At 57.8% G+C, this 10,198-nt stretch overlaps 1 protein-coding gene across 2 annotated transcripts in view; it reads left to right on the plus strand.

Moving 5' to 3' along the window:
* The first annotated feature begins 9 nt into the window (after positions 1-9).
* Positions 10-10,198, plus strand: part of ANKRD35 (ankyrin repeat domain 35) — a 16,329-nt gene continuing 6,140 nt past the window's right edge. For both annotated transcript variants that reach the window (XM_012730173.1, XM_012730174.1), the window contains exons 1-10: positions 10-156; positions 4,951-5,081; positions 5,763-5,851; positions 6,203-6,267; positions 6,934-6,991; positions 7,124-7,194; positions 8,020-8,126; positions 8,606-8,787; positions 9,355-9,392; positions 9,555-10,169. In XM_012730173.1, the coding sequence (XP_012585627.1) occupies positions 118-156; positions 4,951-5,081; positions 5,763-5,851; positions 6,203-6,267; positions 6,934-6,991; positions 7,124-7,194; positions 8,020-8,126; positions 8,606-8,787; positions 9,355-9,392; positions 9,555-10,169 (1,395 nt within the window). In that variant the 5' untranslated portion in view covers positions 10-117. The remainder of the gene's footprint in view (positions 157-4,950; positions 5,082-5,762; positions 5,852-6,202; positions 6,268-6,933; positions 6,992-7,123; positions 7,195-8,019; positions 8,127-8,605; positions 8,788-9,354; positions 9,393-9,554; positions 10,170-10,198) is intronic.

Here is a 10,198-nt window from a genome sequence, read left to right on the forward strand (position 1 = left end):
GGGCCCGCTCGCTTTGACAGCTCCCTCGCGCACAGCTGCCGCCGAGTCCAGTGGGTTCGGCAACCTGTGGCCCCTTTCTCCTCGCGTCCCCGTCCCCCCGCGGCCCTGGCCCCGGCCATGAAGCGCATCTTCTCCTGCTCCAGCTCACAGGTGGCGGTAGGTGCCGAACTCTCTGGGAGGACGGGCAGGGGCGGGCGTGCGAGCCCTGCGGTGACAGAGCCCTGGGTCCCGGCTCCACGCCCCGTCACCTTTTCTCTTTCGGCCCCTTCCAGCTTTTCTGCTCCCGCAGTGCAGCCCGCCAGCCCCGCCTCCAAGACCCCGTCCTGAGCCTCTGGCTCACCCTCCTGACCTCTGCCCTCCCGGGGGTCGTTCCACTCCGCCCTCTCCTAGCCTTCTAGCACCCTCTGCCCCCGACCTTTGGTGTTTCCTGCAGCCCCGAGCCCGGCACTACTGCGGCCTCCTAGGACCGAGGCACCGCCACGCGCCTACCCCATCCCCTCACCCTGCTCAGCACCCAGCTCCATTCCAGCTGCGGAGTGCGTGCCCCATCGCCCCTTCCCAGGGCTCCCTTGTCCTCAGCACTCTGCCCTCTCAGGTGACCTCTCTTTGCTGGCTCCTGTCAGTCCCAACGCGCCCTCCCAGCCCCGAACGACCCCCAGCCCCTCTTCACGGTCTCCCTGCCCTTGCCCCGGGGCGCCCCATGCGGCTCCCCCTCGCATTCTCGCGCCATCAGCCATCACCGCTGGCCCTTCACTGTCACTCCAAGCCTCTTTGCACCGGCTGCTCCCAGGTCAGCCTCCTCCTGCTCTGCGCGGGCTCCCACCTCCTCTGCCCTGACTGTCCAGCCTTACTTCCCCCCTTTGCCTGGACCTCCTCCTGGCTGGGGGTTAATCTTGCAGTCTGGTCAGCCTGGAGGCGCTGCCAGCGGAGGCACAGTTGTCTGGCCGCTCCCCAAAGATCTGGGTGAGTCCTGCAGAATCTACCCTGGCCAGTTCTCCGCAGTGCCTGCTCATCAGACTGGTTCTTGGGTCAGACAAGGTCTTCTACCTTATTCTCCAGAATCTTCCTTCATTGTAAATCCTCACCCACTTGTTTAGGGCTTGTGCTGCCAGCTTCCTTTGAATTAGAGAAAAACAACTGTGAGAGAAGAGGCCAGATTGGACTCACTCTGGGTCCCCAGTAGAAGGAAGCTACTGTACCCCCCAGCTTGTCTCAAAACAAACCACAAGGGGGGTTATAGGAATGGTGTCTCAGAGAGGGGATAGCTCTCGCAGCCCAGAGATCTCTGACCGAGAGATGCCCAGTCTGGGGGTGGAATTGTGTGTGTGTGTGTGACTTGGGATTACGGCTCATTTACAAGTGAAGTAACGACCTGGAGTAGTATCACTCAGTCGAACCTGACTTACGGTGTCATTTATAAGTAACCGTGAGAAATACTCAGCTCACCCTTCAAGGGCAGGTCACAGAGGTTTGGGAGGCAGCTGTGAGGCAAGAGCAGGAGCTCTGTTGAGACCTGTCCTTGTCCTACATACATTTGCTCCTCCACTGAGTTTCTGCACATTGACCAATCAAAAGGCATTTATTGAATGAATACCACAGGTCTAGAACTGAGGCTCCCCAAATGCGGTCTTAATTCACACAGACTCTTCCCTCAGTTACTCCACACTGGCCTTCCCTTACTGGTTTATGGAGCCTCCCTGCTTCTTAGGAGTGGGAAAACTACCTCCCTCTTGCTGGCTCCCTAACTCCTGGCCAAGGCCTCTTTTCTCAGATGCTGGATGAGCATTGGGCGGGTGCTGGAATTTGAAAGCACTGTCTGTCCATGTTTACCCCACCTCTGGAGACGCTTGGCCATGAAGACTCCCCACTTGTTCTAAACTATCCATAGCATAACAAGACTATAGGAAGCAGTACTTTTGGCAGACTTAAAGCTATCCACCTGGAAAGAAAACTCTTTCCTCAGTCCGGTTGCGTTCCCAAAAAGTCTGTAAACAGGCCAGTTGTAAATTGTTTCCTCATCAATCTTCCCCATACTTCTCATGGTAAATTCCTCCACTCCTGGGCAGCTAACTCCTCTGGACCCACCCGTCCACTCTTCCTGTCCACTCTTCAAGCCTGGCTTCCTGGTCACGCCAAGAGATAGCCCCTTCCCATCCCACCCCTACCTTGGCTTCAGGCTAGAGTCCTGCACCCTCAGATTGAGACAAAGACTAAAAGATCTGTGATTATTTTAAAATGACTCCAAGTTATCCAGAACACAGTCATATCAACACGAATAAATAAAAACCAGCTCTAATAATCTCATGCTGTTTTCGTCAGGCGTCAGGTAGAGGCTGTCTTGGAGAGTGTCTTTCATACCCGCTCACTCTGCCTATATAGGAAGTAGACCAGAAAATAGCTATAAACTGTTGGCACTGGCTCAGTTAGAGGAATGTCAATTACATTTTAAAAATTGAGAGGCAGCTCCTGTCCCTTGAGGGCAGTCTTTCCATCGCACTTACCTGCCCAGAGCAGCATTGCTTGTTCTCTCTACTCTGCCCGCATGTTCCGCCTTGAGAAGCACTTAGAGATGTACAGCCAGAGATAAGGAGAGGATGCAATTACTTCTGCGAGATCCCCTAATCGTGGTACAGAAGTACCGGGCTTAGTCTTGTCCTGAGTCTGCTGAGTCACCTGGTCATCACTCCCTGGCAGCTATGCTACTTCACTGCCTCTTATCCTGGGTGCTGGGTGCACCTTGGAACCTGCTCCTTCTTCACCCCAACTCTGCACAAGTTTGGCCATAAAGAATTTCCATCCCTTTAAAACTCTTCTTAGTATCACACTGTAATACTGTAAATGGGGTTGGATGCAGAACTACGGAGCCAGAAAGACAGTTCTTTACATTACTACGAAGAACCTTTTCATCGTTACAACCTGGCTGTTACGTAGCAATGGCTGACAGGAGCAAAATCCCTTCCTCTCACTGTCCTGGATGAAGCAGTCAGAGCCAGGAATATTCAAAATATGTCCAACAAGGTTAGGAAGACTGGGAATTAATATTTATTGTACTTCTGTTGTGTGGCAGACACAAGGTGAGGTGCTTTTAGAGGGTTCTAGCTCTAGGAACATCCAAGAAATTGTCTCTAAGATAGTGTTAGAAGTGGGGTTTAAACACAGAATTTGGAGGGTGAGGGCCGCAGGTGGCAGTGCCCTGTGGGAGAGGATTAGCCCAGATGTCTACCTCTCGGGGGCAACCCAGCCCCCAAGGGGCATGGGCTGGTGTGTCCTTGATCTTAGAGTCTGTGGCTACTTGGGGCAGCCAGGTTGCTCTCTGAGACGCCACCTGTTGGGAGACTTCTCCATGCGAGGCGTGGCATCCCTGCCTTGGAGACAGACCTCTGCTCTTTATCTGAAAATAGTTCTGTCACGGTGTTCACCTCGTGGTGAGAACTAGGGCTGGGCACTAGGTAACCTGCTCTCATCTCCATTTTACCTCTATTTTGTGTTGTGGCCCTGAACAGTTACCTCACCTCAGGGGGCCTCAGTCTCGTCTTCTGTCACATAGACACAATGATATCAGCCCTAACTACTTTTCAAGGCGGCTGAGAAGCTGACAGAACATGACCCTTGCAAGGCTCTGAAGAGTCCGACTGCTGTCCAGGGGGAGGTTACCTCAGAATCCCTCTACCCTCAATAAGTTTATGGTTTGGGTGTTTAAAACCTTTCCTGTTTTTGAGGAATAATTTGCCCTGGCTGTGTAAACAGCGTGTGAGTTATTTGGCTTCCACAGACCCTATTTTCCCCCGCTTGGTCCCAGCTTATCGTCGAGATTACACCTCATAAAAAGCAGTGTGCTACCACCAGTTCCCCCACTTCCTGTTTTGTTAGAAGGATGCCACACACTATGTGACTCTTTACAGCTTACAGAGGGATTTTATACACATTACCTCATTTAATACTTACAACATGATGAGGTAGTTATTATTTGCTCCATGTTATAGATGAGCAAACAGGTTCGAGGTGTCGGATGGCTGCCTCGGGTCACAGTGGCGAGAAAGTGCCTGAGCCAGGCCCCAAACTCGGGCCGCCGACCAAACATCCATTTCAGGCCCTTCCATCATACCACGATTTTTGTCTCTTTCTTCCTTTCTTTCCCGACTCTGGACCCAGCCAGGCTGCTCTGTGCCCTCAACCCTGGCTGTTTTACACAGCTCTCTCTTTCACGCCCTGTGATACTTCAATTATTATAATTGCCCCACCACCCGCAAAACCCGAGTAGAAATGATGGAACAATGCCTGCCCAGGTGTGGCTGTGTCGGGACAGCTGCTCCTGCCAGGAAAACCGGGCGGGAGGGGGGGTGAGGCGAGGGAGGTGCCTGGCAGGGGACGCCTTTGCCTTCGGTGGTGGCTGCTGTGAGGGGAAGTGGCTTCAGGGCCTGGATATCCTAGGGAAAATGGTGCTTCTCCTCCCAGCTCTGGGGACCAAAGCCTACGGGCAGAGATGGTGTTTCCCTAGGCGTCTGGTCTCCGAGCTGTGACTTGCATCCGAGGTGCCCGGATTTGTCAAAACTCTGAGCAAGAGAGCCGGCCGGCACGGGGAGGTGAGAGGCGGGCGACGGGAGCCGACCCAGGCTCGGCCAGTGGTTCTGCAGCCCCAGCAAGACTGGAGAGCAGAGGTGGGAAGGACGAAGGCTGGGCTTGCGCTGAAGCTGGGCACTTCACGGCAATAATCACAGTGACGATAAAACAGCGGTTTGAAATAGGACACATTCAGCACTTGGGATCCAGCCTTTTGGCCCGGAGCGGGCAGTAACTGGCACCAGTTCTTGGTGGCATCCGGGTTAAAGGCCACGGATCCGGCCCACCTAAGCAGGACTACATGACCCAGGCTGAGAGACCTGGCGGCCCCGCCGCGTCCTGCCTTCTCCCTCTCCCCACCTCTCTATTCATGCGTGTGGCTCTCGGCAGGTGGAGAGATGGAACCGCCGTGATCAGAAGCTGCTGGAGGCAGTGCAGCGGGGGGACGTGGGGCGCGTGGCTGTTCTGGCCTCCCGGAAGTCCGCCCGACCCACCAAGCTCAACTCCAACGGCCAGTCCCCGTAAGTAAGTCCTGGTCCGACCCCTGGCACGCGGTTCCCTCTGGAAGCCCCAAGCCCGGGTCTGAGGTAGGGCGCCGGGGCCTGCAACTTCGGAGCCCTCTTTGCCTTCATGACCGGCGTGTCGACGCGGTTTTGCTAAGCCCAGCGCTGCGTGCCTTGAAGGAGAAAGGCCCAGCTCGTAGCCCAGGCCGACAGCATCGCCAGCCATCGGCCCTACCCCGCGAAGCAAGTGTACGGCAGACACACGTGCACTAAGTAGAGTATTTCTTCATCGCGAGAGTAGGAGCAGGCACGCTGGGGACGTTGGGCGTGAAGCGGTAGCCTCCAGAGTCACGGGGCAGGGTGGCTGGGGTCGGGAGAGCGTCTCCTGCCTCTGCGAAGCCCAAGTCGAGTTCAAGCGGCCAGCCTCCCCCTCCCGCCCTGGGGCCTGTGTTCCCCGGACACCCTGCAGCGTCCACGGCTGCTGAGACCTGTCGCTCCTACTTCTGCTTTGCTTCCAGCTTCCTCTGACTTCCCGGGAGGAGGCCGGTTGGCCTTCCCCACGGTCAGGCTAGGGGTCTGCCCGCTCTGCTTTTGGGACTGGCTTTGGGACGGAGGCGCGTAGCAGGGTGCCCGTGAAGACCCTCTCACTGCTCCAGCCTGGTCCTTCATCCTTCTGCCTCCGGGCCTCGATTCTGGCAGGTTTCACCTGGCGGCCTCCAAGGGCCTGACCGAATGCCTGACCGTTCTGCTTGCAAATGGTGCCGACATCAACAGCAAGAATGAAGATGGTGAGTTCAGCTGAGCACGGCCACACTCCGTTTCTCCCTCTACAGTAGTGTGGGGCCAGTGCTGGGGCCTTTCCAGCCGTCTCCCCCGCCGCCCCCCTGCTTCTTTCCTCATAAGCTCTGGCCTGCATCCTTCCAGGGGTCCCTGCCCTGCAGGCTGGCTTACCTCACCCCGCTCCGCTCCCACCTCCACCACAGGTGCCGGCCTCTGGGGGAACAGGAATTTCTGGCCCTGTGTGACTGAGCGCTTCTCTCTCTAATCTCCCTCTGATTATCTGTGCGTCTCTTGCCTCCCTCCCTGTGAGTCACCAGCATGCGTGGGCCACCTCCCTTCCTCCCTCTTTCTCTTTCCAGGAAGCACCGCCCTGCACTTAGCCACCATCTCCTGCCAGCCACAGTGTGTCAAGGTCTTGCTGCAGGTAAGAACAACCCCTGGATGCTGATCCTGGGAGGGAAGAGGCGGATCCAGAGTGGCCAAGTACATTCAATCTCTTATCTCCAGTAAGAGAGCGGGTAATCATCTGTCATCAGTTCACAAGCCTCTTCTAACACCTACTGTGTGCAAGCACCATGCTTAGTCTGCGGACGAGTCACAAAGCAGTCACCGGGACTGACGCCAGTCTGCCAGCAGAGAGGCCCTGCAGAGAAGACTGCATGATAATGGGGGGCCTGTAAATTACACCCCGACTGGCTGGGCTTGAGGATCCTATAGTCTAGGAACAAAAAGCAAAATATACATACAAAATGAGGCGAGGACAATTTACGAAGGAGTCTCTGGAAGTATAAAAGGCACAGCTCACAAGGCTGGGCAAAGTGTCCAGCTTTGATCCTTCTGGCCCTTTCCAAGCTTCCTAATCAAGATCCAAAAACACCAGGGTGGCCTCGGATATCATTTTCTCCGCTGTGTTTACTTAGCTACCACCAACTTTTCTTAGGTGCTTTAGGAGCCAGGGCTGAAGCTCAAGGCCAGGTGTCCTTTCCAATACCGAGGCTGCCCCTCCCCGAAGCATTCTGGGACACGGCCACCCAGTGGGGGGGGGCGGGATGTTAACGCCCTGCTCCCTTCCCTTTGTGGCTGTTTGCAGCACGGTGCCAATGAGGATGCTGTGGATGTGGAAAACCGCAGCCCATTGCACTGGGCAGGTCTGTGGTGCGGGCTGGTGGGAGCTGGGCACCGGGGGGCGACGGGAGGGACAGCAGGAACTGCCGGAGGGCTGCGGTGTCTGACCGTCTCCCCTGCTTCCCTCCAACCCCCTCGCCCCTCGGCCCTCCCAGCCTCCTCGGGCTGCGCCTCGAGTGTGCTCCTGCTGTGTGACCACGAGGCCTTCCTGGACGTCCTGGACAACGTGAGTGCCCGGCGGGCGGTGCCCCAGGGAGGGGCTGCCCTCTGGCGGCGACTGGCCAAGCTCTGACCAGAGGTTACGCGCAGCTTGCCTTCCTTCTCCTCTCCCGCGCAGAGGGATCCAGCCTTATCTTACGCGGAGCCTCTAGCCCTCTGCAAAGTAGCATTTATTTATTTACTTCAAAAAATTTTCTATTTTACTTTTTGCATAAAAGAACTGGGGTGTATGTGCCTTCCCTATTGCTATAAGGGGCTGGAGTGCAGCCGTGTAATGCTGTCCACAGCCATTGAGGCACAGGATCGATCCCCGGCCAGGGAGATGACCGACCTGGCCGGCAGACCTCCCCTGACCCTCCTGCTGCCCCCCTCAGCAGTGAACTCAGTAGACCTGCCTGTTCTGCTTCCTGCTCTTTCCCTGGGGAATCCCCCTGCATTTCTGGCCTGTATCCCAGGTCTTGTGTGCATAAATAAATAAATATTAAAAAAAAATAGGAGAGCTGGGGTGTAGGCCAGAGGTGTGGGAGTAGTGATGAGGACTCATCAGAGTGGGGAGCAGAACAGACGGACTGACTGAAATCCACTGCCGAGGGGAGCAGCGGGGAGACAGGAGAGGGCTGTTGGGCCCTGGGCGTCACTCCCTGGCCGGGGATGGACTCAGGCGGTAGAGGTGAGTACTGAGGCTTGACCCCCAGGCCACCAAGGGAGGCACCTGGCAAAGAGCAGTTAGCCCTGGCACCGGGGCCCTTTTCTGGGGAGAAGCGAGCTGGTAAGATCAGGCCAGCTGCTGGCGCCCCCCCGACTGCTCACAAACCCCTCCACCACCTGGCAGGACGGACGGACACCCCTGATGATCGCGGCGCTGGGCGGTCACGCGGCCACCTGCTCGCAGCTGCTGCAGCGAGGCGCCCGGGTGAATGTCACAGACAAGGACGACAAGTGAGCTTCCCCGCTCCAGACCCTGCCCTCGCCGGGAGCCCCGGGCAGAGTGGGTGCGGGCGCTTGGCGTGTGGGCAGGAAGGCTCGTGGTCTCCATCCGCTTCCGTCCTTTCCCCGCGGGGGGCTGAGCGGGTTTTCCTGGTCAGCTGCCGCGGCCACCGCCTTCCTTGCCTGGCTGACTCTGGAAGTAGAATCATTATCTCTGGCCCCAGGAGTTTAATTTCCTGCTTTTCAAATGGGGTCCTTTTTGCCCCCCACAATAAAGAATTTATGCCGGACCTCAGTATATGAAGCACCTTCCAGTGAGCCCCCGGCTTCGGGGCCGCTCCGAGGACATCTGTAAAGTTCTGCTCTGTGCAGGTGCTTTGTGGTTCTGGCCTGCGGCGGCCTGGCCACGCTGGCCGCTGGCCTGGGAGCGGGCCTCTGGCCAGGACTCCGGTGCCCGGGAGAGCCTATGCCAGCCTCCTTCCCCCCCGCAGGTCGGCGCTGATCCTGGCCTGTGAGAAGGGCAGTGCGGAGGTGGCAGAGCTGCTCCTGAGCCACGGGGCCGACGCGGGGGCGGTGGACAGCGCCGGCAACGATGCCCTGCACTACGCCCTGCGCACGCAGGACCGGGCCCTGTGGCGGCTGCTGCGGCAGGCCCTGAGCCGGCGGCGGGGAGGTGAAGCCACTTGTCACTTCAGGATCCTTCGAGCCAAGGGAGATTTTACTGTCCCACTGTTCCCACCGAAATAACCCATCTGACGGTGGTCACTGCAGTGGGACGTACATTTTTTAGTTTTATTTTTATTGATGCATTCAAGACCTGGAGTGCGGTGGGTGAGAGGATTCACCCGAGAGAGCGCGGGGAGCAGAACAGGCGGGTCCATGGAAATCCGCTGCCCAGGGGAGCAGGGGCAGACAGGGGAGGTCTGCTGCGGCAGGTGGCTCAGTGGCTGGCAATAGCTTGATGGCGCTGAGGCTTTAAGTCCTGCTGATGCCACAAGGACAGAGCAGGCAGATTGACAAAGTACACTGCCGAAGGGGGCAGTCGGGGAGGTCTGGCGCGCCCCGTGGGTCCCCTCCCAGGGGGCTAGAACTCGCTCTGAGGTGGCAGCTAGCTCTGCAGTGCTGCGCTTTAACCCACGGAGCCAGCAGGGAGGGCCCTCTCTCAGCTAACTTAGGAAGACCCCGCTCAAAGCCCAGCTGCCTGTCTTCATCCTCACTTTCCCCGTGTCTTCTCATCTAGGTCAGGGGCTAGTCCAGCACCCAGATGCTGCATCCAAGGTGAGGCCCCGAAAGCGCCCCTTCTGCTCCCACTGCCCTGTCCACCTGACTGGGCTGTCTCCCAGGTTGTGACCCAGGGGCACTGAGACATTCCGGGAGAGGAAAGGCCTGGCGGGGGCTAGGTTAGCCGCCCGTCTTGTTCACGCCCTGTCTTCTACACAGGCCGCTCCATCAGAGGCTCAGGTGGGTTCTCCACCCAAGAGCCCATGGCGCTCAGAGCCTGGCGAGGAGCAGGAGCAAGAGGAGGAGGAAGCTGCACGTGTAGATGAGTGGCGGTGGAAGTTTGAGGAAGAGCAGAGGAAAGTGTCTCAGTTGGAGCGGGAGCTGGAGCAAAAGACAGAAGAGTGCAAGGCCCAGGCGGCGGCCTACTCGGACCTGGAGAACCAGATTCGCGAGCACGTGCAAGAGCTGGGGGTCCTCTTATTCCAGGAGCCCGGCGCTCCAGAGGGGCAGGGCTTGCGCCTCCGGTCTGGAGGAGATGGCATGGAGCAGGGGTGTCCCCTGGTCCTGCTGGCTGGGCGCATACAAGAGCTGAGGAAGCAGCAGCAGGCAGCAGCTGCAGCACTGGCCACACCAAAGCCGAGGGCAGAGCCCCAAAAGACTGAGCACTCAGCCGAAGGAGAGGTCCAGAGTGAAACCAATGGAGAGTCCCATCCCGAAGAACATGGCCTCCCCCAGAGCCCAAGGTCTGAGGCCATTGGGAAAGCCACCAACGGGGGACAGATCCTTGGCCCTGATCATACTGACCAGCTGCCTGCAAATCAGGAAGGACCCCAGGCCGCGGGGGCTGGACCAGCAGGCACAGA

Source organism: Condylura cristata, unplaced genomic scaffold (genome assembly GCF_000260355.1).
Source record: "Condylura cristata isolate star-nosed mole 26May11 unplaced genomic scaffold, ConCri1.0 scaffold00026, whole genome shotgun sequence".
Lineage (NCBI taxonomy): Eukaryota > Metazoa > Chordata > Mammalia > Eulipotyphla > Talpidae > Condylura > Condylura cristata.